The 27827-nt window shown below is 28.3% G+C and overlaps 4 protein-coding genes across 6 annotated transcripts; 1 reads left to right on the plus strand and 3 right to left on the minus strand.

The window, feature by feature from the left end:
• Positions 1-8: 8 nt before the first annotated feature.
• Positions 9-6224, minus strand: LOC130664183 (mothers against decapentaplegic homolog 4-like). Its single transcript, XM_057463999.1, has 6 exons — positions 6217-6224; positions 4076-4584; positions 3903-3980; positions 2114-2344; positions 1672-2012; positions 9-1482 (listed from the first exon to the last, which is right to left on the minus strand). The coding sequence occupies exons 1-6, from the start codon at positions 6222-6224 to the stop codon at positions 1432-1434; spliced, it is 1218 nt and encodes a 405-aa protein (XP_057319982.1). The 3' UTR covers positions 9-1431.
• On the minus strand, positions 4581-12635 carry LOC130664184 (mothers against decapentaplegic homolog 4-like). Its single transcript, XM_057464000.1, has 10 exons — positions 12602-12635; positions 10873-11000; positions 9710-9989; positions 8972-9631; positions 8799-8876; positions 7244-7348; positions 7118-7180; positions 6677-7017; positions 6275-6486; positions 4581-5048 (listed from the first exon to the last, which is right to left on the minus strand). The coding sequence occupies exons 1-9, from the start codon at positions 12633-12635 to the stop codon at positions 6436-6438; spliced, it is 1740 nt and encodes a 579-aa protein (XP_057319983.1). The 3' UTR covers positions 4581-5048; positions 6275-6435.
• A 574-nt stretch (positions 12636-13209) lies between these two features.
• LOC130678738 (RPII140-upstream gene protein) lies at positions 13210-17099 on the plus strand. The gene is made up of 4 exons (XM_057486173.1): positions 13210-13494; positions 13588-13842; positions 14408-14656; positions 16958-17099. The coding sequence occupies exons 1-4, from the start codon at positions 13328-13330 to the stop codon at positions 17073-17075; spliced, it is 789 nt and encodes a 262-aa protein (XP_057342156.1). The 5' UTR covers positions 13210-13327; the 3' UTR covers positions 17076-17099.
• Positions 14408-27745, minus strand: LOC130678737 (twinfilin). 3 transcript variants are annotated; one of them, XM_057486172.1, is made up of 6 exons: positions 27527-27742; positions 27298-27375; positions 25791-26450; positions 25588-25706; positions 18900-18937; positions 17728-17866 (listed from the first exon to the last, which is right to left on the minus strand). In XM_057486172.1, exons 1-5 carry the CDS (start codon positions 27549-27551, stop codon positions 18911-18913), a joined length of 909 nt encoding a protein of 302 aa, XP_057342155.1. In that variant the 5' UTR covers positions 27552-27742; the 3' UTR covers positions 17728-17866; positions 18900-18910. The 3 variants fall into 3 exon arrangements, with proteins under 3 accessions (XP_057342152.1, XP_057342155.1, XP_057342154.1); XM_057486169.1 differs by lacking the exon at positions 18900-18937 and having other exon boundaries at positions 14408-17866; positions 27527-27739; XM_057486171.1 differs by lacking the exons at positions 17728-17866; positions 18900-18937 and adding an exon at positions 22535-23942 and having other exon boundaries at positions 27527-27745.
• Between the last annotated feature and the right edge of the window lie 82 nt (positions 27746-27827).

Here is a 27827-nt window from a genome sequence, read left to right on the forward strand (position 1 = left end):
CCAAATTTATAATCATTGCTTATAATTATTTATTATTCATTAGATAATATTAAAATAATATTTATCGTAATTAATTAATTAAAAAAAATTTTTTTTCGGTTGAATCAATCATATTTTATTTATTTAAATTATTGACTTAATGCAATTTACAATAATGTTTGATTTAATAAATATATTTAATTTTTTAATTTTAAAGTTTGCCTCTAAGGTAAGAGACCCAGCACCTGATCAGGTACTAGTTCCCTGATCAGATATGATCCTGAAGTTAGCAGAAGATTAAAAATTTTTGGATTATTTTTTTTGAACAATGAAATTTGAAGAAAAAAAAAACCAAAAATATGCACAAGTAGAAAATTTAAAAAACTATTTGTGCAATTTTTCGAAATACCCAGTACCTGATCGGGGAACTAGTATACCCACTCACTCATGTATTTATAAATCTATATTTACTAAATTTCACTAAATATATCTATACAAATACATGGAGTGATCGGGTACTTGGCCTTTCACTTTACTTAATATTTTTCAACTGTTCTTAATTGAAAAATTTATAATTGATAAAAGAAACTGTAAAAATTGCCATTTATTGGTAATGCTTTTTTTGTTCTATGAGAATAAATGTGTTCTTTTGTTAGTTAATAAAATTTACAGTATGAGCTACTAATTCTCGAGAGTGATAAATATTTTGTGAATTATCACATCTCAAACTGTAATTTTTAAACCTTGTTGCTCGAGTTTATTCAAAACACTACTATATGGAAAAGTAAATTCAACTATTGAGAATGTAAGCCGAGCTAAATGAATTTATAGAAAAAATTACAATGAGAGATGTTAATTTTTTTCACGGAATTTGAACGTTGAAAATCTATTTGCTATTAAGGACAAAAAAGTCTTATTTGAAATTAATAATTGCTACTAAGGACTTTGCTGACATTTGAAACTGTAATAAATCGTGGATATTGATTTAACTTTTCCACTGTTTTTTTTTTTCCGTGTAAAAGCTTAGTTATGTACCAATCCTTCAATTTAATTAAATGCTAGCTTTTAATGCAAATTATTACTACAAAAAAATAAAAAATAAAAAAACAATTCAATTAAAATGTAAAATAGTTTATTAATTTTTTAAAGACAAATTTTGATGATAGAAAATGTAAAATTGTCGCTGTATATTATAACGTCAATTTCAGAAACCGAATCACGTCTAATTACAAGAACATTTACTTGATACATAAGTTAACACAATTCTTGTTTATATCTTATCAGTCACTCCTTGATGATTAAATTGTTCTTCTGACTCAATCACTTTCAGTTACTTACACCCTGGCGTGTCATTGATCTCGTTTGCAAAAATATTTCTTCTCTAGTAAATATTTTAAGGATAAAAATTTTTTTTTTTTGTAAGTAACAATTTTCTTTTAAATTATTATTGTCTTATGTGTCAAGTAGCTGATTGAGTAATACCAATGCTGGGCGTATCATTATCTAATGAAAATTAAAAAAAAAAACGAACAATAATTAAATTTATGATCTGTAAGTCAATTTTCGTATTAAAAATCCGATTTCCTTTTTATATAGAAATTCTATTTAGATATAAGATTATTTCGGGCAATAATTATTTTTTTATCGAATATTTTAAACATAATTTTGAAAATTTATAAATAAAATTCTTACATCTATCCAGCAAGACGTTTCTTCAATAGTTTTTCGTGTAGTCTTTGGTCCCCATTCGTCAGCAAAACTCAGGCGTATACAATAAAATTCTTTAAAATCGCTACTACTAATCGTTTTTCCTTCTTTAGTTTTAGCGGCAATCTCTTTCTTCATTCTCTCATAATATTCTCTCAAAGAGAATACTTTAATATATGTCCATAAATCAATTTCGTGAACAAAACTAACATTTTTTTGTAGTTCTTGGCTATCAAGATATTTTGATTGTACAAAAATATGACTATGACATGTTCGTCTCAACAAAATATCACTATTAAGGCACAAATACAGAAAGATGCCAGAACCTGAATAGTCGCAAAAAATAAAAATCCAATGGATTAATAAAAAAAAAAAAAGATCGAGATTAAGATAAAAATTATTACAAATAATATTAAATTTAACGTACCTATTTTCTTTGGTATTTGACGATTTTTAGTTAAATTACCCAAACAAAACATATGGCCATCATCTAAACCTTTGCAACCATTAACACTAGCAAAGTGAGAAAAAGTTTTTAATTCAAATACTTCACCTATTTGAGTATCGAATTCATAGTAACTAATAGAGCACCAATGATTAAATGCTTCTCGATTGCCCATCAATTGAGTTACATGATCTTCAACTTCAATAATATCACCTAAAATATAGATTTAATAATTTATTATTTAATAATTATCAGCATTCTCAGATAGTGCCCTCCTCTTCTTAAAAAAATTCAATGACTCCACTGTCAAAACCGTATTCGACTTCCATCAATTAATTAAAAAAAAATTCAGGAGGGTCTATAGTAATTTTTGTCCAAGTTTTTCTCTCAAACAAAACCTCTGAACACGAAATTAAGAACGAAGCTCGATGCATTTTCTCCCATATAACAATCTTTTTAAATTCTTGAGCAAGTCTGCTCTCAAAATCGATAAGTGCTAGTATCTTTTTCTACGTGTGTGTCTTGCTGCAGATACTTGTGACCAGATTCAAATTGCAAGTCTATTGGAAGCTTTACACAAGAAATTCGTGCCAGATTATAATTCAATTCTGGAGGAAGACTATAGTTGAAAATAGTTGCACATGGCTTGATCAAGTTCTGCTCAAAGCTCTAAATTGAACTTGAACCTTGAGCAGATCTTGAGCAAGTTATGCCTAAGTAGCTACTGTAAGATACCGGTGCAAAAAAATGTATCAGATACTTTTTCATTGCACCAAGTTCAAGATATCTTTAATATTCTCGCGTACGATACTATGAGCAAGACATACACAAATCTTGACATAGGTTTCTTGATACACGATCTTGCGAAAAACCCATGCGTAGAAAGAGACACTAGCAGCTAGCGGTCTCGGTCAAGATACTAACTCCATAATCTTGCTCGAACACGTGTTACCAGTGTTACGTTGCTAAAATCTAACAATTTACGTTTTCAAATTTGAAAAATATTCATTCGTTTAAGGGAAAAACGTGGATATATTTTCGATTTCCTGCACAATCGCAATACGGTTATGACGGTTGAAAGTTTCTGAACACTATTAAAAAGTAGGAGGGGAGGGATGGAACTATCTAAGAATGCCCTTAATTATAATCCACGTATCATTCAAATTTTAAAAACAGTGAAATCAGCAGACGACCGAAAATTGAGTTTTTATAGCACCTACACTGAATTTTGAATTTCAATACCTGTTTAGCCGGATGACCAAAGCCCTAATCTAAACTGACAATTATGCTTGAAAAAATAAAAAAATAATATGAGTTTAAATTTAAAAAATTATTAAGTTAATAAAGTTTCATTGTTCTCTTGGTTAGTTACTTAAATTGGTATATTATCCTGTTTTCACTGGCTCCAGACAATAAAATGTCCTAGTATCAATGCAGATAATATGAAAAATAAAGTGCGTGGCTCGGAGTAAAACACAGTTTCAGACTTCGAGTGGTCATCCACTCGTCCGAAATCGTCTTGTTATTCATCCCTTGCCATGTGAATTGCAATATACTATTTATTTTTAAATAAACGAATTCAATACCAATTTAAAAAAATTTTTTTTTAAATATTCACTGGACTTTTTAAAATCTTCACAGAAAATTTTTAAATAATTTTGTTTGATAGAATATAATTTGTTAATCAAGACAAAAAAATTTCGGACGTTTACTATTTTCGGTATCGATAAATTTTAATGTATTAAAGTAAATTTTATAATTTATAGATTACCTGGATGCTGCAAAGTTTCGGTTGTACCATTTGTTGTCTTATGGCAATCAACGGTTTTTAAAGATTTTTTAGATTTTTCTACAATTTGAAATATTACAAATAATTAATAAATTATTAATTAATAACTATAAGTGGATTATGAGATTTACTTATTTCTACTGTTGGAAGCTTACCTCTTGAATTTTTTGAATTGTGTAAATATGTTGGCGTATCAGTGGAGCGAGATTGGCGCGATGATTTTCCTGACTTTGAATTATTCGCTGAACCCCCGTTGGAATTATAGATATCTGTAGATTGTGATTTATCTTTCGGCTTATGTAACTTTTCTTGTTTTATTCCCGTTTCCATTTTTTGTCGTGGGCCTTTTTCGTGTTGTGTCACGTTTTGTCGGCGTGGGTCTTTTTTTCCACGTGGTATGTTTTCTTGCCGTGGGTCTTTCCCTCTCTGTGGCACATTTTCTTTTCGCAAGTCATTTTCTTTCCGTGGGCCTTTTTCTAGTTCTAGTACTTTTTCTTGTGGTGGTAAATTTTCTTTTTGTCGGTCATTTTCTCGTCGTGGATCTTTTTCTAATTGTGGGTTATTTTCTAGTTCTAGTACTAACTCTCGTCGTGGGTTATTTTCTCGTCGTCTTTTTTTTTCTCGTTGTAGATCATTTTCGCGTCGTGCACTGGTAGAAGGATTTCTTAATATTTAAGAAGAAATCATTTTTTTTAAACATCATTTTTTTGTATTTAACAAATGTTTTTTACTTTTTAAGAAATGATTTCTTAAATAGTAAGAAATATTTGTTAAGTACAAAAAAATGATGTTTAAGAAATGATTTTTTCTTAAATACTAAGAAATCTTTTTTAAATGCTAAGAAATATTTTCATCAGTGTGGTTCTATCACTTGTTGTGATACTGTTTTTTATTCTGGTACTCTTTCTGGTCGTGGTTCTTCTCTCGACCTCGGTCTTTTTCTCGCCGTGATTCATTTTCTGATGGGAAATTCACGTCTGGTGGAGAATAGCAGTTAAGTGACGTTTTTTCAGCTGCAATGCACTTGGAGCAATTTACTTTAAATCTCCAAGTGTAGTAGGACACCCTTCTGCATATTATTTTCCCACCAAGGTTGGTTGAAAAAAACTTCAAGTATCATAGTTTGCACTGTAACAATTAAGACTACTTCTTATAATAGAGTAATTACAATTGTAGATAGCAAATTTTACAGTTTCTTATGTATTTTTAGTTGAATGAAACTTGAAAATGTCAGTTAAGGTAATAAGAGACCCAGTACCTGATCGGGGAACTGGTATACCCTCTCACTCATGTATTTGTATATCTATATTTACCAAATTTTACTAAATATATCTACACAAATACATAGAGTGATCGGGTACTAGGTCTTTTACTTTACTTATTATTTAAAAAAAAAAAAAATGTAAAGTATAAATAGAGGAAAGGTAAAGATGAATGATATATATAGTGTAAGTTGTAAAACTTGTAAAGTATAAAAGTAGAAATGTAAAGATGGATGAGATTTATATTGTAAAGTTTTGTAAAATGCAATTTTGTGATACAAATAAAATAAATTATTATTATTACTTATTATTTTTCAACTGTTCTTAATCGAAAAATTTATAATTGATAAAAGAAACTGTATAAATTGCCATTTATTGGTAATGTACTTTTCGTTCTATGAGAATAAATGTATTCTTTTATTAGTTAATAAAATTTACAGTGTGAGCTATTAATTCTCGAGAGTGAGAAATATTTTATGAATTATCACGTCTCAAACTTTAATTTTTAAACCCTGTTGCTTGAGTTTATTCAAAACGCTACTATATGAAATATTAAATTCAACTATTGAGTAAGCCGAGTAAGCCGAGTTAAATGAATTTGTAGAAACAATTACAATGTGAGATGTTAATTTTTTTCACGAAATTATAAGGTTGAAAATCTGTTTGCTATTACCTTGATTATAAGAAGAATTAGAGGGACTTTGCTGATATTTGAAACTGTAATAAATCGTGGATATAGATTTAACTTTTCCACTGTTTTTTTTTTCGTGTAAAAGTCTAGTTATGTACCAAGCCTCAAACTTAATTAAATGCTAGTTTTTAATGCGAATTATTACGACAAAAAAAATAAAAATAAATAAACAATTCAACTAAAATGTAAAATAGTTTATTAATTTTTTAAAGACAAATTTTGATAATAGAAAATTCAAAATTGTAACAATATGTTATAACGACAATTTAGTTTTTAATATAAAACTTTTTTTTTTAATATAAAATATCGTTAAAAGTTCGGAAACCGAGTCACGTCTAATTACAGGAACATTTACCAGATAAACAAGTTATCACAATTTTTGTTTATATCTTATCACTCACCCCTTTATGATTGAATTCTTCTCTTAATCACTTTCAGGTACTCACACCCTGGCGTGTCATTGAACTCGTTTGTAAAAAAATTTCTTCTCCAGTGAATATTTTATGAATAAATATTTTTTTTTTTTTTGTAAGTAACCATTTTCTTGTAAATTATTATTGTCTTATGTGTCAAGTAGCTGATTGAGTACTATCAATGCTGGGCGTATCATTATCTAATGAAAATTAAAAAAAACAAACAAACAATAATTAAATTTATGATCTACAAGTCAGTTTTCATATTAAAAAATCCGATTTTTTTTTATATGGAAATTCTATTTAGATATAGGATTATTTCGGGCATTCATTGTTTCTTTATCGAATTTTTTAAACATAATTTAGAAAACTTATAAATAAAATTCTTACATCTATCCAGCAAGACGTTTCTTCAATAGTTTTTCGTGTAGTCTTTGGTCCCCATTCGTCAGCAAAACTCAGGCGTATACAATAAAATTCTTTAAAATCGCTACTACTAATCGTTTTTCCTTCTTTAGTTTTAGCGGCGATCTCTTTCTTTATTCTCTCATAATATTCTCTCAAAGAGAATACTTTGATATATGTCCATAAATCAATATCGTGAACAAGATTAGCATTTTCTTGTTTTTCTTCAATATCACGATATTTTGATTGTACAAAAATAGGACTATCACACGTTCGTCTCAACAAAATATCACCATTAAGGCACAAATACAGAAAGATGCCAGAACCTGAATAGTCGCAAAAAATAAAAATCCAATGGATTAATAGAAAAAAACACAATCGAGATTAAGATAAAGATTATTGCTAGTCATATCAAATTCAACGTACCTATTTTCTTTTGAATTTGAGGATTTTTAGTTAAATTACCCAAACAAAACATATGGCCATCATCTAAACCTTTGCATCCATTAATACTAGCAAAGTGAGAAAATGTTTTTAATTCAAATACTTTACCTATTTGCGTATCGAATTCATAGTAACTAATGGAGCACCAATGATTAAATGCATCTCGATTGCCCATCAATTGATATATATAATCTTCATCGTCAATAATACTACCTAAAATATAGATTCAATAATTTATTGTTCAGTAATCATGAGCATTCTGAGACAGTGCCTTCCCCTTCTTAAAAATATTCAATGATTCAATTTTCAAAACCGTATTCAAATTTCATCCATTAATTGAGAAAAAGTTCAGGAGGGTCTATAGTAATTTTTGTCCAAGCTTTACTCTCAAACAAAACCTCTGAACACGAAATTAAGAACGAAGCTCGATGCATTTTTCTCCCATATGACAATCTATTTAAATTCTTGAGCAAGTCTGTTCTCAAGATCGATAGATGCTAGTGTATTTTTCTACGTACGTGTCTTGCTGCAGATACTCGTGACCAGATTTAAATTGCAAGCCTTACACAAGAAATTCTTACAAGATCAAAACTCAATTCTGGAGAACGACTATAGTTGCAATCAGTTGCACATGACTTGATCAAGTTCTGCTTGACCTTGTCAAGCTCTAAATTGACTTTGAACCTTGAGCAGGCCTTGAGCAAGCCATGCCTAAGTGCCTACTGTAAGATACCGGTGCAAAAAATGTATCAGATACTTTTTCATTGCACCAAGTTCAAGATATCTTTAATATTCTTGCGTACGATACTATGAGCAAGACATACACAAATCTTGACATAGGTTTCTTGATACACGATCTTGCGAAAGAGACATACGTAGAAAGAGACACTAGCAGCTAGGGGTCTTGCTTAAGATACTTACTCCATAATCTTGCTCAAACACGTGTTACCAGTGTTACGTTGCTAAAATCTAACAATTTACGTTTTCAAATTTGAAAAATATTCATTCGTTTAAGGGAAAAACGTGAATAAAGTTTCGATTACCTGCGCAATCGCAAAACGGTTATGACGGTTGAAAGTTTCTGAATACTTTTAAAAAGTAGGGCGGGGGGAGGGCATTATCTAAGAATGTCCTTCATTATAATCCACATATGATTCAAATTTTAATAACAGTGAACTCAGCAGACGACCGAAAATTTAGTTTTTATAGCACCTACACTGAATTTTGAATTTCAATACCTGTTTAGCCGGATGACCAAAGCCCTAATCTAAACTGACAATTATGCTTGAAAAAATAAAAAAATAATATGAGTTTAAATTAAAAAAATTATTAAGTTCATAAAATTTCATTGTTCTCTCGGCTAGTAACTTAAATTGGCAAATTATCCTGTTATGACTGGCTCAACACAGCAGTAAAACACGATTTCAGACTTCGGACGGTCGTCCACTCGTCCGAAATCGTCTTGTTATTCATCCCTTGCCACGTGCATTGCAAAATATATTTATTTTTAAAAAAACGAATTCAATATAAATTTTAAAAAATTTTCTTTCAAATATTCAAAGGACTTTTTAAAATCTTAAGACAAAAAAACTTCGGACGTCTACCATTTTCGGTATCGATAAATTCTAATGTATTAAAGCTAATTTTATAATTTATAGATTACCTGGATGCTGCAAAGTATCGGTTGTATCAGTTGTTGTCTTATTGGAATCAGCGGTTTTTAAAGATTTTTTAGATTTTTCTACAATTTGAAATATTACAAGTAATTAATAAATTATTTATTACTAATTATAAGTGGATTATGAGATTTACTTATTTCTACTGTTGGAAGCTTACCTTTTGAATTTAGTGGATTGTATAAATATGTTGGTATATCAGTGGAGCGAGATTGGCGCGATGATTTTCCTGACTTTGAATTATTCGCTGAACCCCCGTTGGAATTATAGATATCTGTAGATTGTGATTTATCTTTCGGCTTATGTAACTTTTCTTGTTTTATTTCCGTTTCCATTTTTTGTCGTGGGCCTTTTTCGTGTTGTGTCACGTTTTGTCGGCGTGGGTCTTTTTTTCCACGTGGTATGTTTTCGAGTCGTGGGTCTTTTCCTCTCTGTGGCACATTTCCTTGTCGCAGGTCATTTTCTTTCCGTGGGCCTTTTCCTAGCTCTGGTACTTTTTCTTGTGGTGGTACTTTTTCTTTCCGTGGGCCTTTTTCTAGTTCTAGTATTTTTTTTTTTGGTGGTACATTTTCTTCCCGTCGGTCATTTTCTAGTCGTGGGTATTTTCCTCTTCGTGGTACATTTCCTTGTCGCAGGTCATTTTCTTTCCGTGGGTCTTTTTCTAGTTCTGGTACTTTTTCTTGTGGTTCTCGTTGTAAGTCTTTTTCATTTTTCACTACTTTTCCTCGTTTCGGTTTTTTTTCTCGACCTGGGTCTTTTTTTTGTCGTGATTTATTTTCCCGTTGTCGTTCTTCTAGTTTCCTATCTTCTATTACCTCATCTAATATTTCATAATTTATCAAACAATTAGTCAAATTAAGCAAAAATTTAAAGTATTTATTCAAAATAAAAAACATACCTTCGCTACTAGATAGCAGACGACGATCATAATGATAAGGATTAATACAAAATACTGTTTTGCATCTAGACAAGTGATACCCACAGGATTCATGCGATCTCAATTCACTTTTCTTTAAACCAGGCCATCGCCAAATACGTGCAAAAAGATAATGAGGTTTACATTTAAATTCGTCAGTTAATTCGGATCTAATAAACGATTGATTTACTAGTACACATTTGTCTTGAATTCTTCCTTGATATTTAACGTCAGTATACAATTGTTTCAAGAACCATATTTGCTAAAAATTTAATCAATAATGTAATTTTAATTTTATATATAGGGGAGGGTGGGGCAGAGCGGCCCCCCTGAAATTTTGATAAAAAAAAAAATTTTTTTTTTTCGACTAATTACTATAAATCCGATATGTTCGCGCATTTTTACCCCTACGCATGACATTTGGGGCAAAATGAACAAGCCCAAAAATTTGAAAAAGTGATTTTTTCATATTTTTATCGTCAAATTAAAAAAAAATTATTATAATTCCACATTTCTAGCCCTACGCATAACACCTGGAGCAAAATGGACCAGCCGAAACTTCCGAAAAAATTATTTTTTCATATTTTTCGGCCGTTTCTCCATGTAAGCGGCAAATTTGGTCACTAAAAATTTATAAAAATAAAACTTTTTTTTTATTTGATAAATTTTTTAAATAAAGTAAAACTATCGAATTGTTTTTTTTTTTTTATTAAATAACAATTAGAAATTAAGGTAATCGAGAGTGAACGATTTATTACACCTTAAAAAATTTTTTTCGAGTAATATAGAATCAAAAATAGCTGTCAAGAGAAAGAAATACATTCTTAATGATGAAAACGATTAAAAAAAAAAAAACGAAAAAAAAAAAATTTTTTGTCATTTTTTGGAGGGAGGCCGCTCTGCGCCACAAAAAAAAAATTTTTTTTTCAGAATTTCGGCAAAATGTTCATAAATTTGTTCGAAACAGGACAAAAGTAAAGTGATCTTATGGTTGAAAGCCACAAAAAGTAATAATTGGCTTAGGGGGACCGCTCTGCCCCACCCTCCCCTATATAGCTAAATAAAAAATTTCAAAAATCATAATTAATAAATAATAATTTTTATTTTTGAAATTTATAAAAATTTTGAAAACTAAGAATCTATACCTTGACTGTTACACCTAACGATTCAATAGCAATTTTATTGAATACCTCATTTTTACTATCTTTATTAAGACGTGTCAATAAATTAACCAATTTTTCTCGTTCTTCTTGTTCTTCTTCTTCTTGGTTTACTGTTTTTTTACGTGTTTTATTTTTCATAATTTTTTTCACTTAAAATATTTCAATACAGTTAAAAATTAAAAAATTAAACAGTTAAGAATAATCAAACTTTAAAAATTGGTTGCTATAAAAAGCACGTTACAAATAATACCGAGATCACAATTGAAGAAACATTACATTTATTACTTGTTACTTAGATGTATACGCGTGCGATGATAGATATAAACTGTTTCAAACTATAAATATATTCGTATTCAGTCACTAATATTAATTATTTCACAAAATTTTCTCAAATACTTGTTTGGTAATAATTTAACTTGAGCTTAGCTCAAAAACAAACAAACAATAATCAGTCTGTGTTCGGAGAATAATAATGCGATTGACGTGAGTACAGTATACAATAATAATGATGACTAATGATCACAGTGGAAAAAAAATTGACGCAATATTTATCACTTAGGAAGTAAATATTCAAAAGCGTTTAGAGGAAATCGGTTAATTTTTCATTTTATTATGTTTAAAAACTACTATAATTTTTTCTACATGCAATGAGAATGATCACGAATTGAAAAATAAGTACTATATTTATAATTTTATATGAAGTTATTTATTTATTATTATCCTAAAAAAAAGTATAATATGCCCGTAATTTGTTCACCAATTATAAAATACCCTGAATAATTTAAACATTTCTATTATATTTTGCCGCCATTTTATTTTGATTTACGATTTTTCTTCCATTTCTAATAAGTTATGTTTTGAATATCCGAATTTACTGCACAAGTAATAAAAAAAATTAATATAATTATTGACATAAATAAATTTTAATAAAATTATTCAATTTAAGTTTTTAAATTTCGCGCCAAGATGGCGCTACTGCGCGTAGTTGTATTCACATTCAAATTTTTGCTAAAGTGGGGGGCGAGAGAATCATAAACCGATTGTTTTGTATCAATTGGCGGTCTAATAGCGGCAGTCAATATCATCGACAAAGGCAGTAGTAGTCCAGATCCTTCTTTACGTTTAAATTGAAATACAGTATTGCAGTTAATTCGCGAAATTATCCATAAAATTTATTGCTCATAATCATTGTTTAATTAAAATGTGCAGTGTTTGTAAAATTTAAATTGTGCAAAGTGTCTGTGGTGTCGTTAAGTGTTGCGTGTTCAGTGCTAGTGTAAAGTGTTGCGAATTGCTGATACTGATAACTTCCAAGTTCCTGATCAAAATCATCTGGCATCGTCTGGTGGGAAATAGCAGTTTAGTGACGTTTTTTTTTAGCTGCAATACACTTGGAGCAATTTAAATTAAATCTCCAAGTGTATTAGGACACCCTTCTCCATATTATTTCTCCACCAAAGCTTGTTCAAACACTCGCGTTTTTTTTTTTTAATTTTGTAAATATTTTTTTATCATATTCTGCCGCCATTTTCTTTGACGTACGATTTTCAGTTTTTTCCAATTTCTAATAGTTTATATTTCGAATATTTAAATTTACCGCGCAAGTAATAAGAATAATTAATAAGGGTGCATTCCGAAATGCGCTGCGAGTAGCTGCAGCATAGCGCATTTCGGAATGCACCCTTACAAGTAACTTGTTTATAAAAATTACAAAATTGTCCGATGTCTGTTACTTTCAGTATCATGTTTTTAAGGGGAAAAGAGACCGGGAAATTCATCCCACTTACCCTATTATTAAAAAATTTTATTTATAAAATAAATAAGAGGGCTGGCAATCACATCAGGCACTTTAGATCCTAATTGTTTCATAAATTTAATTTCATATACACCATAATCCCAATAGCCACTTTAGCTTGAAATTGACGATAATTTGAAAATTGAAATTACCGCAATTTGCTGCCCGAATTTTCCGACTATTTGGCAGCAAAATTTTGAAAGAAAAATTTGCGGTTCATTTTTCCACAATGTAGAGGTATTTTTTTTTCACTAGAAAAAAACCCTAATAAATTTTTTTTGAATTTTCCGTCAACTTCGTTCTTTTCCATTTTTGACAGCAATTTGTATACAACTTTTGAAGTCAATTTGCATTCTGATTCGGGTAGTAAATTCAAGTCTCATTGTATAGCAAGTTGTATACAAATTGTCGTCAAAAACGGAAAAGCCCGAAGTTGACGGACATTTGACGGAAAATTCAAGGAACTTTTGCAAAGTAAAAAAAAAAATAACACAGCGCCACCTCACGTCAGAAATGACAAAGTAGTTAGTAAATAAAATTTTCTTTCTGTCCATGTGATATTTTTTTATTATTAAATATTCTAACCATATATTATATTAATATACTAATCAATAAATTAGTGAATAAAAATAAAAATAGACAATGACACGTTTTTTTCGTAAAATACGAATCGAAAGATTAGCTTTTGTTGGTTTATTTACACAAAGAGAACCAAACTTTGATGTAGTAACAACACCAGGTTATGATCCCGATGATTCTGATGAACCGAAAAAAGGAATGGAAGGATTGCGTCGTGTCTTTTGGCCATCGTAATTATTACAATTGCAATAAAAAAAAATAGTTAAATAATTGAATAAATAAAATTAATGGTTGTATGATTATAATTATTTTTATTTTAACAGAAAATATGGAGAACTATCACCAGAATTAGTAACATTAATGAGCATGACAACCGGTAGCGCAATGTTAGGAGCAATGTACGGAGCATCAGTGAATGCACGTATTGCTTTCCTTAGATTTATTGAAACCAATGATGCGACTAAGTTCGCTAATCATCTAGAAGCTAAACGAATGTTGCAACATAATGTTACAATTAGTCTAGGTAAAGGAGCATGGAAATGGGGCTTCCGAATTGGAATGTTTTCAACTATTTTTTTGTAAGACTTCATCAAAAATTACCACAAATATTAATGATACTAAAATTACCTGAGTTCTGATAATTTTTGGATTTTTTTAAAAACTAAATTTAAAAAAAAAAAATATTTCAGAAAATTGCACCTGCCTTTTCTTAAATTTTCTACATGTGCATATTTTTAGTTTTTTTTTTTTTTAAATTAAATTGTTGAAATAAAATCCAAAGTTATTGTCTGCTAACTTTAGGATCATAATAGTAGAGGAGCCCAAGCGGGGATTTCGGGATTTACTCGAGCGCAGCAGATTAATATACAGGGGGATATCTTGTACCCGGTTAAATACCTCCATCAAATATGAGCCCCATATATAAGTATTTTTTTACATATTTGAAAATATATAGCCGCTCTCCCCACCGATAGAAAGGTATACATTATATGACATTTTTTTTTCCTTATCATCGAAGCTCTGCAACCCAATAGGTCTCTATGACGCTCGAGTAAGTCCCCATTTAGCATCGTGGGCTCCCCTACAATAAATATTAAAATTTATCCGATATTGTAAATTATTTTATTTATTTATTTATTGCAGAACAACAAGTACAGCAGTAGCTGCTTGGAGAGGTGAAAATGGTATAATAGAATACGTAATTGCTGGTATAACTGCTGGTGGAGCATTCAAGATGAACATGGGTTTGAAAGGATTTATAGCTGGTTCATTAGTTGGTGCTTTTGTTGGTTCATTAACTGGATTATTTTTCGATAGCATTTTTTGGGTAACTGGTACATCCATGAAAAGTTTACAAGAAACACAGAAGAAAATTTATGAACTCCGTGAAGAGTATGCTATTTTAATTGATAATTATATTTTTTTATTTATTAACAAGAATTGTCATTTTTTATTTTCCGCACTCAAGGACGAACAGGAGTATAGACAGAAACGTTGCTCATAACCAGACTGTACTGTACTTTACTTTGACATGTTGAATAATGAATTTGGATCTTTCAAAAAATTTAAGTTAAGAATGAAGCGTTGAGACACTGCCATGCTAAGCACAGAAGTGGTAACTTGTACAGAAATACTACAGTAAGTTACCACTTCTGTGTTTAGCACGGCCGTATATTAAGGAATGTTTTCACAGCTAATAATTTTATTGTTTTTTAGTCATAACATCCGTGATTTACAATTTGACAGTATTACATGTCTACTCACAATATCTCTACTCAAGGGAAATTATAACTTTACACATTTACTGCTTTACTCAGCCTCAACAATACTCAGTTATATCTTTACTCAGCTACAATTCTACTCACGTATTTTAGGCATTCTGTCAACTCGTGGCACGTGGCCCTATCGGGACGATAGGCAAAAAGGAACCAAAAAAAAACATCTCAACTCAAGAGAAATTATAACTTTACTCATTTACTTCTTTACTCAGCTACAATTCTACTCACGTATTTTAGGCATTCTGTCAACTCGCTCAAAAATTTCTCATTGCACAGACAACTCTGTAGCATTTCTCTACCTAAAACATGTCTATCGTAAAATAAAACTATCCTTGAACTGATCACTCGAAAACATCTCTATCCAGAATAACTTTCCTCGAGCGCAAACTCAACTTTGAAACTTTTCTATTCAATGCCAAGACTATCTAAAATGACCCTTCATTATCAACTCAGCTAAAAAAATCATCGGTAACTGAAAAAACACGTGAATTTCCATGTTAACTAACATGTTTTCTCAGGTACCGATGATTTTCTAGTTAAATCGATAATGAATACTGGTATTTCGGATATTCTTGTCATTGAATAGAAGTTTCGGAGTAAATCTTGAGGTTGGGGAGAGTTGTTCTGGATAGAGATGTTTTGAAATAATCAGTTCGAGGACAGTTTTATTTTCGAATGACATGTTTAAGGTAGAAAAATGAGGCATATTGCCATGTCTACTCAGATCTTCACTACGTCGTACCAACTTTATTCAAAAATCGTTAGCCCTAATAGCTCAGCTCAAAAATTTCTTGATTCTAAGATTTCTTTACTCCATTACATCATTATTCCAAGATAACTCTACCCAAATTTCTGAAAAAAAGAAAGCATTTTCCTGCTTACTGAGTTGTTTACTTTTTCTCAAAAGTTTGGGTAGAGATATCTTGGAATAATGATGTAATGGAATAAAGAAATCTTGGAATCAAGAAATTTTTGAGCTGAGCTATTAGGGCTAACGATTTTTGAATAAAGTTTGTACGAGGTAGTTAGGTTCTGAGTAGACATGGCAATCTGCCAACATCTCAGATTATATAGTGAGGCTACTGAGAGCTTGCTCATCATTTAATGGTGGGGGTATGGGAATTGCATGCAAACTGAAGGGAACGCTCTCAGTAGCTCCAGTATACTGATTTTCATCCTAGATGGTAACCACATCATCTGGATTATACCCAGTACTATCTCAGATTATACTCAATACTATCTGAAATTTAACTCAGTTACAACTCAGCCATTTTTTTTGTAGCGCATGCGCATTTTGTATACTAAGTGAGTATAATCTGAGATGGTACTGAGTATAATCCAGATGTATGTGGTTACCATCTAGGATGAAAACCAGTATAATCTGAGATGTTACTGAGTAACATCTGGGATGAAACTGAGTATAATCTAGATGCAACTCAGTAAAATCTAGATTATACTGGGAGTACCCAGATGGTAATCTGAAATTTTTTTTACCTCATATGTAAATGAGTATAATCTGAGATGGAAGCCAGTATCATCTTGTTCTTTCCATGTGGTAGTCAGTCGGAAAATGATATAGAGTTGTCTGTGCATAGAGAGGTTTTGGAACGACTTGTCATGATGCCGTATTTTAGCCCATCAATAAAATAGCAATTCTTTGTGAGTTGTAGCTGAGTAAAGTTTTCGCTGAGACCAGTTGAAGATGAGTGAAGATATAACTGAGTAGAGTCGAATCTGAGTAAAAAAATATTTGAGTAAAGTTGAGACTGAGTAAAGAAGTAAACGAGTAGAGCCATAATCATTTCCCTTGAGTAGAGATGTTGTGAGTAGACATGTAACACTGCCTAAAATTTAATAAAAAAAAATTTTTTAAAATCAATTAATTTAATACATGTATATATTTTTTTTTTTCTAGAGCAATACAAAAGAAAAGGGACGAACAAGTGAGTAAAGAGTATGCTAAACTGCAACATGAAATTATGGAAGACCCACTGGCAACTAATCCAGAAACACAAAAAGAAGACAATAAATAATAAAACTAATGCAGTTTTTTTGTACATATTAGTTATTTGTTAATTTTTATCGATAGATTACTTTAATTATTAAAATAAAAAAAATGAGACAACAAAACTATACTGGTATACTTTTTTATTTCTACTAATTAGCCATAAAATTATTTATAATTTACAAAAAAAAAAATTTTTCCTCTTGTAACGGCATTTGATTTCATTTATTGCTACACTATTTAAAAACTACAAGTAGGCCATGAAATTATGATTCGACTCAGCTAATTGTCAATTAATTTAAGATATAACATTACCTACCTTATTTTATATAATAATACATTGACATTTACATAATTATATATTTTTTAAATTATTTAAAAAAAAAAAAAATCATATTTGCAATAGCAAACAATCCTGCTTTTAGAATAGGCCTGATTAAATACTCAGTAAATGAATATAAATTTAATACTATAGTCAAAATAGTAAATATTCAAATTGATTAAATAAATAATAAATTTATAAGTAAAAAATAAAATGCACTATAATCTCATATAGTCATAAGACTGCAGTCCCTACCACCCTGTTTGACATTAAGACAAACGAAAAATAAATAAAAGAAAAAAAAAACACACGGACAAAAAAAAATCAAGTTACTAGTCTTCTTGTTTATCTAAATCCTGGACCTTGGTAATGCGTTTAGCGCCTCTGCCAGGAGGTCCTTTTGGTTTAGCAAATTTTGGCCGGTGTAAATTGACTTTTGGATGCAGTTCCTCTTGTAAAAATCCTTCGGTTAATTCCTTTGCATCATCTATCTCTAGCTACACATTCAAGAAATTCCAAATAAATTATTCTACGGTATCAATTAAATAATATTTTTATTTATTTACATTGCGTAAATTATTTATTTAATACGTAAATTAGATAAAATACCATGGTGGCCACATTTATGGAAAACCTGGAAATGTCAGGGGATTATAAATATACTGGAAAAATCAGGGAAAAGTCAGGGAATTTCGTCACAAAGCTGGAAAAATTTTTACTTTCTTCTTTTTCACTGAAAAAATCCGATAAATTTTTTTTTTCTGTCAAAATTGTTCAAAAAGTGGCGCGGCGCGAATGCGATTTGAATACCGCCTTGAAAAAGAATTAGCACAAATTGATTCCAATAGCGAAAAAATTAAGCAGTCAGAATTAAAAAGGCTGTTAGAAAAAAAAAGTCTTAGTAGAAACCAATCGTCAGGATCTTCAAACTATTAACATGCATATTGACAAGTAAAAAAACCAAAAACATTAAAAGTATACATAAGTATTGAACTAATAAGTTTCACTATATTTATTATTCGCGTACTTGATTAATATTTTATTAATATTCTATAAAACGTTCTTATTTATGAAATTTATTCTAGTGAAAATGAAAAGTTTATTTATATTTTATTACAGAGTAAGTTATATAAAAACAAAGATTTAAAATAAAAAATAAAAAATAATTTATTTAATAAATAAAAAAAACCTATGATCATTGACAAATAATAAAATAAAGTTTCATTTAACGACAACGATTGATTATTTATTGAACTGACTTATACCGTTTTATTTTGAATTGAATAAATATTTCCAAAGATTTAATATAACTACATATGGTCAAGAATTTTTTAATTATTTGACTGGAATACCTGGGAAAGTCAGGGAATTTCAGTTTAAAAAATCTGTGGTCACCATGAGTATGGACTAAAATAAATAAATAAAAATAACAATAATATTTATAAAACGAAAAAAAAAGGATTTAAAACTAGAATTTGTTTCAGGCCTATTCTGTAAGCAATTATTATATTAATACCACTAATTACATACCAATTTGATGATTAACCATTGCCATGTGCGCTTGGAACCTAATAAATAAACATCTAATTTTATCTAGTATATAAATTAAATTAATAAATATAATGAGAATCGTTTTAATTAACGGTGGATTATTTATAATAATTGTTAGACACTTGATAAATTTAAATTGCATAGTATTTTATTATACATATAGCATCATTAATAATAATATTGGCAAGGTATACAATTATTTTTTAATTATTTTCAACATTTTAAACTGATCTAAATAAATTTATAATTAGATAAAAATAATTAATTTGATTATGATTAAAATAAAAACTTACAGAATAGGCCGATGATTAATACAAAATTTTAAAGAACGTTAATTCAAAAACTCATGCATTAATTATATTAATGAACAATATTATAATTAAGAACACAATTTGATATATGTATATATTTTTTTGAGCATTGCTGATTAATAATCAATTAATAATAATTATAATTTATAATTAATTGGCCTTTCATTATAATTTTATATTTTTAAAATTAATTTGTAGATTAAAAAAAATCAGACTGTTTTTTAAATGTTAATTACAAAAAATTATAATTTTATTAATAACTATTAGGCCCAAAAGTTTGTTAATATGTTAGTTGTGTGATGTTTTATTATTTACTTTACTTTTTTTTTTGTCAAAGGGATGATTTTAAATTTTTATAAAAATCTACGTGATTTAAAAAAATACATCACGAAAAATATAATGCCTTCTGTTTTTTAATTTTAATTTTTTTTGTTCTTGTATTTTGTTCTTTCTAGGAAAACTATTTTATTATTAATAATTTTTATTTATTATATACTGAAGAAAATATATTTTTGTCGAAATAATTTAGATTATTTTTAAAATTTATACATTCACAAAAAAAAAAAGATTTCTTACCGCAAAAATATTTTACTCGCCCCAAGAAATTTATTTTCATTACTCGTGTAAAAAAAATTAGTTCCAAAAACGTTTGGTTCCTGACAGTAAACTTCCAAAATTGAGACGATTCTGAACTTTGAGTTGAACATTTTTGGAACTTTGAAAAAATTTGAAAGGTAAAAATTTTCAACTGATAGACTTTTCCTGCACCTTTTTTTTAATTTTATTATTTAACAATTTTTTGGATTTGAAGAACAAAAAAAAACAAAACGGATTAATTAGGAATTACGAAAATGTACGACTCTTACCAAAATTTTTCAATTGAGACAAAAAAAAAAAATAAAAATGGTTTGAAAATATTTATGAAAATTTTTTGACTTTTATTAGAAGTTTTTTGGGAAGGTCAGTTTTTTTCACTGATTGTTCCAAAATAATACAAAAAATTAGTGATTGGCACTAATTATGAATTCACAAAATTGTCAATTCGAATCAATTTATGTACCTATAGATCAGAACGTTTTTCGCGAAACGAAAATGAAAAATAAAAAACCTACTGAACGTGTGCGCTCGCGTGAAAAACGAGCGTTAATAACCATTAATAGCCACGATATTTCTGTCATTTGTCAAATTAATTAAAACTGTGTCAAAAGCAATTGAAATTTATTATATACTCATTCAATACAATTTATAATTTAAACCATGAATCCAATCGAATTAAATTGTATTTTTGAAGGAGTGCTTGTAAAGGAAGACTCAATCTATAATGCTTCGAATAACTTTACGCATCACAATCCTGTATTAAATTCCAAAATGTATATGTGGAAGAACGTTAGAAGTAAAAACATGATGTGCAGGATCTTAGCAGCTGAGCAATTAAACAAATATTTAATACATCTATAATTACATTTTCAAATAGTAACGCAGCGCTTCATAAACGAAACTGTAAAAGTTACAGTTTGGCGCCGCGCAGTAAGTTTTACATTTTAAGTATGAAATATTACAGTTTGAAAATGTATTAAGTTTACTTTCTCACACTGTAATATTTTATGAAAATTATCAAAGTATCATTCGATAAGCTTTAAAACTTACATTTTTTCTCAGCAAGTTTTGCGTTAAAATTTTTAAAACTTGTTTCTCAAAATAACGATATTGCCACTATAAACTATAAATTTTACATTTTCAGTTAGTAATATTTGTGTTTATTCTTTTCAATAATCTCGTTTAATGTAATGTCAAATGACAGGAGTACTCGAACGAAATCGTACTGAAATTTCGAATATAACAATTCTAGAATATCTTTCTTAACAGGGACACTACAAATGGTAGGCGCGATCTCGTGGCGAGCACCGAACTACTCCTGCTGCTGCTGCCCAGCACCGGTGACTTCTCCATATCGATCTTTTCTCCCAAGAAATTTTTTCTCTTGGCTTAAGCAACTTTTGTTATCTTGGTCGGAGAATACAAAAATATTTGCGTGAAAAGAATAGTACTTGTTCCGAAAAAATTTTATTTTCTGTATTTTTTTAAATTTATTTCATTTTCGTTGCGCGAAAAACGTTCCGATCTTCAGGTGTATATCAATTTTGTTTATGAAATTTCGAAAAAAAAAAAAAAAATAGAAACCTGCAAGAAAAGTCCATACTAGTTAAAAATTTTTCACACTTTGATTTCAGAATTTTGGAACGCATTTTTTTTAAATGGATATGAATTGAAAATGAAAATTTTCTTAGGACGAGCAAAAAATTATTGTTTTTATTTGATACTGCAAAATTTTTCTTGCGCCAGGAAATCGTTTTTTCTGTGTACTAAATTGAGATTCATACTTTCAAATTATTAAAACGGAATTTTAAAAATTAATTTATCAAATTTTTAGTCAATGATACTTATTTATCAGTCTTAAAATACATAATAATATGAATTTATTTTCTTTTACGTATTAGTAGTTTTTTTTAGCGCAAATTTATATTTTTCACATCATAATAAGCTTCAATAATTTCATTATAAATCGTAATTTGATTTATAATTCATAAAAGCAGTTAAATTTTTTATTTTTTTCTGATTGTTTTTAAAACAAAGTGTCAGATAAAATAAAAAAAAATGAGTAATAATTTCAAGACAGGCTCACATCGTTGTTGCTATATTTAATTTTAATATATATTTATATATTTAACTATTTAATTAATATGTTATAATAATGAAATACGTAATAGAGAAGTTAGGCGAGTGGCATTTAAATTAATATGAGATAAAGCCTATGGAATTTACCTAACTCTCTAATAATCACAAATGGCCAAACAGCCAAATATACTGCAGTTAAAATTTATCATTTTTTATGTAACGATAAATTATATCATTTTAATATAATGCCTGATTTGAATTTCAAAGCCACGTCTTTTCTTTATTTTGTACGTTACAGTAATTAATAATTGATATGAACAAACTTATAGGAATAAATTCCCATATTAATCTCTTGTTAATTATATAATAAAAAATGATCCTGAAGTTAGCAGACAAAAATTTTAGGATTTTATTTTTAATAATTACATTTGAAGAAAAAAAGAAACTGAAAAAATGCACATGTAGAAAATTAAAAAGACTGCAGGTGCAATTTTTTCAAATATATTTTTTTTTTATAATTTATCGTTTTTTAAAAAATCCAAAAATTATTAAACGTCGGCTAACTATTATACTGAAGTTAGCCGACTTCTAATAATTTTTGGATTTTCTTTTAGACGATAAATTATAGAAAAAAAAAAAATTTGAAAAAATTGCACCTGTAGTGTTTAAAATTTCCTACATCTCCATATTTTTAGTTTTTATTTTTTTGTAATTGATTTGTTAAAAAAAAAATCAGAAAATTTTTAATTGTCTGCTAACTTCAGTATCATCAATAAAAATCATGATACGGAAGTTAGCCGACGTCTAATAATTTTTGAATTTTTTTTAAAACAGTAAATTATAAAAAAAAAAAATATTTAAAAATTGCACCTGTCACTTTTTCAATTTTTTATGTGCGCATATTTTTTTTCCTTTCTTTTCGTAATTGATTTGTTGAGAAAAAAAATCAAAAAATTTTTAATTGTCTAGCAAATTCAGGCTCATTAAAAATTAATTTATTTTATCAAGATTATTTTGTTGCTTTTTACTAAAATACTTATATTAATTTATAACAATTTATTTTTTATAAGTCTAGATAATTTTTTAACTTTTTTTTGTTACGTAAATTAAATAAAAAATATTTGTGCTGCCATTGAGTTTTTTGTGCAACAAAACAATCAGATGTTAAATGAAAAATTATATTTCAATTACTTGTGAGCAATTGGATTTTAAATCTCAAATGAGTCATGAGTAGAAAAAACATTTTAAAATTATGATAAAAAATAATTATCAGAGACGTGACTTGAAATTCATTTCCGACTAGACGAAATTACGTCTCTCTAATATTAATCTCAGGATAAAATGCATCAACTCGTAATATACTATTAAAAAAAAAAAAATTATAATTTTGACTATAATTAAGAAAACGAAAAATTTCAAAATAAAATTAATAGATATTTATATATATTAATAATAAAAATTATTATTATGGAATAATTTGATTACCACAGAAACGTCAAACTTTAACTTTTTAAGCTGCTGTTTTAAAGCGAAAAATTGTGTGTTACAATTTCGTTAAATTTTCTTTTTGTAAGATAATTTAGAAAAATACACGATTGTTCCTACTCTTGCTAAACAAATATACATATCACGTTGGACAATCAGTGATCCGTTAGATATTTTTTATAAATTACTTTTAATTTCTTATTCTTTTTACTTTTTAATTAAACTTTTGTTTATATCATGAGTTAAATTTTTAAATCACAAAAATCTATGTGCGTCATAGCTTGTAAAATTAAATATATATATATTTAATAAACCCAAAAAAAATCGCATTTCAAATCTTTTAGATACCAAGTATAGTATGGAATGTGATAACAGTTAATTGAACCTGTTAACTTAAAACACATGAGCGTTTTTGTTTAGATTTTTTATCAGTTAAAACTTGCGGGATATTGGTCGTCGGGGTAACGGGGGTCGAGACGATGCTTTTTTCATTTATCGTAGGAGGATCTTCCAGCATGTCTGCTAACTCTTCTCCACTATTTACCTCCAACTGCATTTATAATCCGTTTGTCGTTATAATTCATTAATATATTTGTTATTTCATTAAAACGTCCGTGTACCAATTACATGATACATCCAGATGATATTATTGTCATTAGTATTATATATTACGTGATATATTAATTAATAATTTTACATGCAACCATTATCATAATCGCTTTACTTGTTGTTTTATGTAATTTAATTAAAATATTAATTACTAAAGCATTATATACAATATCACAAAGTGCTACCGTCATATTTAACGTCACATCTATATGTATATAAAAAAAAAATCAACCAGTCTTAGAGATTACTGATAGGTGTGTGCGAATAATTCGAATTTACGAATTTTTCGTATCGAATCGAGTCGAACTATTCGATTCGAACTTTTGAATTATTTGTAAGTTTTCAAATGATTTGAAATTCCTAAATTATCCGAAAATTTACGAATAATTCTGAAATTTTCTTTTGAACGATTGAAAATTTTAATCCCTTATAGCCACTTTAGCTTAAAATTGACTGTAATTTGAAAATTGAAATTACCGAAATTTGCTGTCCCAATTTTCCGACAATTTGACAGCAAAAGTCGGAAAGAAAAATTTGCGGTTCATTTTTCTTCAATTTAGAGGTAACTTTTGTTACTAGAAAAAAACCCTAATAAGTTTTATGGAATCTTTCGTCAAATGTCCGTCAAGCTCGGTCTTTTCCGGTTTTGACGGCAATTCGTATACAACTTTTGAAGTGAATTTGCATTCTAAATCGGGTGGTAAATTTACGTCAAGTTGTATAGTAAGTTGTATACAAATTGTCGTCAAAAACGGAAAAGCCCGAAGTTGACGGACATTTGACGATAAATTCAAGGAAACTTTTGTAAAGTAAACTTTTGCTAAAGCAAACTGCTAATAGGGATATTTTTTCCAATAATTCAAATTTTGGTAATTGTTTACAATCGCGGCTCGACCTATTTTTGGTCATAAAAAATCTAAAAATGTATATTTTTAAACTTTTTTTTTTTTTTTTTTTTGAAAATATTTTACTCTAGAATACTAATATAATATTCTATTCTAATATAATGAATAATTCTAAATAATAAATATTTTATTCTAAAATACTCTTCGGCGCATTTAAGGATATAAATTCATTAATTCGTGAAAATTTGATTTTCTGAGTAAATGCAACTTATAAATTGCAAAAATACATATTTTTGATGTTTTTGTTAAAAATTTTGTACAAAAATTTTTTTTTCAGTTACCTTTCATTTTTTTTGTAAAATTTATTTGAAAATTAAACACTTCATTAAATAAAAATTGAATACTTGAAATCTGATCCAAATTTTCTCGATTTGAATCAAGTAATTTGAAAAGTTGCAAATAATTCGAAAATTGACAAATAATTCGAATATTTTCGAACACGATTCGCGCACCCCTACTTACTATTAATTCTTTACCATAATAATATTATAGTAATAGAACCCTACCATTTTATTTCAAATTACTATCAGACCAATCTACAGATTTAATTCCATCGACTTTAAGCTAGTAAATTTTTTTTTTTTATACGAATATAGTTGTGTTATATTAAATAAAATAAAGTAATAATTATTATTAACCAATTGACCCCAAAAATATAATAAATAACATTTAAATACTGACCTTTTTGGCGATTGTAACACCTAATGATTGAATGAGATCGAGTAGTGGTGCCTTGCATGATGAATAAAGCATTCGTTCTTTGATGCTGCAACTGTACCCCGGCATACTGTAGATAAAAACTACAACAGCAACAACAAATATTAATTAAAATAAAACATTACGTTGCCTTTTATTTAATAAAATATTAAATAAAAAAAAACTACCTATTGCTTCAGTGTAATCACCCTCGTGTGTATGTTTAAAATTATATAAATGATATCTAGCAGAATCAGCAGGTACCTTAGTAGGCAATTTGTCTAATGAAACATCACCAGTCATAACTAAATGAATTTTTTCTTCATCTAAATCAATTTTTAATTGTACGTATTCGTGTATTCCCTTTCCCATATCAGTTATTGCTTGTTTAGCTTCATCGGTAACGGGAAATGCGACACCACTGAGTGTCTGATGTCTTGTTTCAACATTGTAGTCAGTATGTATCGCTGTTTTTTTTAATTCAACTAATTCTTCTTCAGCGGAAGTCAATGGAGCTGGTGCGGCGTCATTTTTTTTATGTCTATTGTAACCTTCCAGAGTAACATCTTCCAGTACTGTACCGTGCAGTTCATCTTTTATTGATGCAGTACCAAACTCTTGTTTCAAGGTGGCTTTTGTTGATGCGTACAACATTTTTTGACGTACTGGCGCATTGTCAGGTGACCATGAAATAAAAAGCCAGTCGTACCCAGAGTCTGGTGATTTTGTATCCAGTCTAAATAATATATATGCTGGTTGATTCTCAGCAATAAGTGGTTTTACTAATTTATTATAGTCATCTTGCCATTTACCAACGGGTTTTGATGACGTCGATGGTGTTAATTCCTCTAAAAAAAATAATTTATCAATAATTAATTAATTATTAATGAATGTGAATGATGATACTGAAGTTAGCAGACGTTTGACAGTTTTTGAATTTTTTTAAAAATGATTAACTATAAAAAAAAAATATTTTAAAAAATTGCACTTATAGTTTATTAAATTTTCTACATGTGTATATTTTTTGTTATTTTTTTTTCGTGATTTATTTGTTGAAATAAAACATCCGAAAATTCATAACTGTCTGCTGACTTCAGGATCGTGTGTGAATGTAGCAGACATCAGACAAATTTACAATTATAAATAAATAGAGTAAATAATTAATAAATGAAAATTTTTAAAAAATGCGCATTTAAGGGCCAGTTTTTCAAACCAAGTTTATTTTTATCCGGGTCTTAATTAATATTGCTAGAATATCTATATATTAATAATACATAGATATATTAGCAATGATAAGTAAACCCGGATTAAAAATAAACTCGGTTTGAAAAACTAGCCCTAAAAAATGTTGAAAATAATAAGTGCATTTTTTATAAATATTATTTTTTAAATTATTTACTCTATTTATTTATAATTTTAAATTTGTCTGATGTCTGCTACATTAACACTCGTTGATCCTGAAATCAGCTGTTTAAAATTTTTGGATTTTTTTTCAACGATTCAATTTAAAATGAAAAAAAAAAATAAATAAATAAAAATATGCACGTGTAGAAAATTTAAAAAACTATAGGTGCAATTTTTTGAAATATTTTTTTTCTTATTATTATTACCGTTTTTCAAAAATCCAAAAAGTATTTGACTACTAAATTCAGCATCATTATTATTTAAAAAAAAAATATATATATATATTCATACCATTTTCTATAGATACTTTTAATACACGTATTTTTCCATCACGACACTTGGCAAATAATTTTTTCAGAGCATCATTAGCTGTAATTATTAATTATAATTTATTTTATTATAAATTAATTAATTAATTGTTCGTAGCAGATAAAGTAAATTTTTATGGGCGTATTCGAGGTTAAGTTTACTGAGTACGTAGCAATGTCAATAAACGTATAATTATAAATACAATAATTACCTTTTATTCCTGTTTGATGAGACATTGTTATTATTATTAATTTTTTAATATTGTAATTTTTTTTTTTTTTTTTTTTTTGTGGCTTAAAAAATAAGAGATAAAAATTTCACAACCAAAGACTAAAAATCACCGATGTACAGTACAAGTAAACCACTAAAACTAAAACTTGAAATGGGTGGTTGGTGGCAGCTTGTCACTGATACCAATACAGACCCAACTACCCAACTAAAATTATGTCTGTGTTCGTTCTTTCACTATTACACGGCTAAATCATTGTTATTATTATTATTATTTTAACACT

This window comes from Microplitis mediator, chromosome 2 (assembly GCF_029852145.1).
Source record: "Microplitis mediator isolate UGA2020A chromosome 2, iyMicMedi2.1, whole genome shotgun sequence".
NCBI lineage: Eukaryota > Metazoa > Arthropoda > Insecta > Hymenoptera > Braconidae > Microplitis > Microplitis mediator.

Excerpts from the sequence above, each read along its gene's own strand:
- LOC130664183 (XM_057463999.1), bottom strand. Across the intron at positions 3,981-4,075 it reads CAATTCAAAAAATTCAAGAG|AAAAATCTAAAAAATCTTTA; the intron begins GTAAGCTTCCAA and ends TTCAAATTGTAG. Across the intron at positions 2,013-2,113 it reads TCAAATACCAAAGAAAATAG|GTTCTGGCATCTTTCTGTAT; the intron begins GTACGTTAAATT and ends GCGACTATTCAG.
- LOC130664184 (XM_057464000.1), bottom strand. The coding sequence starts at position 12,635 with ATGATACTGAAAGTAACAGACATCGGACAATTTT. Across the intron at positions 8,877-8,971 it reads CAATCCACTAAATTCAAAAG|AAAAATCTAAAAAATCTTTA; the intron begins GTAAGCTTCCAA and ends TTCAAATTGTAG. Across the intron at positions 7,018-7,117 it reads TCAAATTCAAAAGAAAATAG|GTTCTGGCATCTTTCTGTAT; the intron begins GTACGTTGAATT and ends GCGACTATTCAG.
- LOC130678737 (XM_057486169.1), bottom strand. The coding sequence starts at position 27,551 with ATGTCTCATCAAACAGGAATAAAAG. Across the intron at positions 26,451-27,297 it reads AAAAGTATCTATAGAAAATG|AGGAATTAACACCATCGACG; the intron begins GTATGAATATAT and ends TATTTTTTTTAG. Across the intron at positions 25,707-25,790 it reads TGATTACACTGAAGCAATAG|TTTTTATCTACAGTATGCCG; the intron begins GTAGTTTTTTTT and ends TTGCTGTTGTAG.
- LOC130678738 (XM_057486173.1), top strand. The coding sequence starts at position 13,328 with ATGACACGTTTTTTTCGTAAAATACGAATCGAAAGATTAGCTTTTGTT. Across the intron at positions 13,495-13,587 it reads CGTCGTGTCTTTTGGCCATC|AAAATATGGAGAACTATCAC; the intron begins GTAATTATTACA and ends TTATTTTAACAG. Across the intron at positions 14,657-16,957 it reads ATTTATGAACTCCGTGAAGA|AGCAATACAAAAGAAAAGGG; the intron begins GTATGCTATTTT and ends TTTTTTTTCTAG.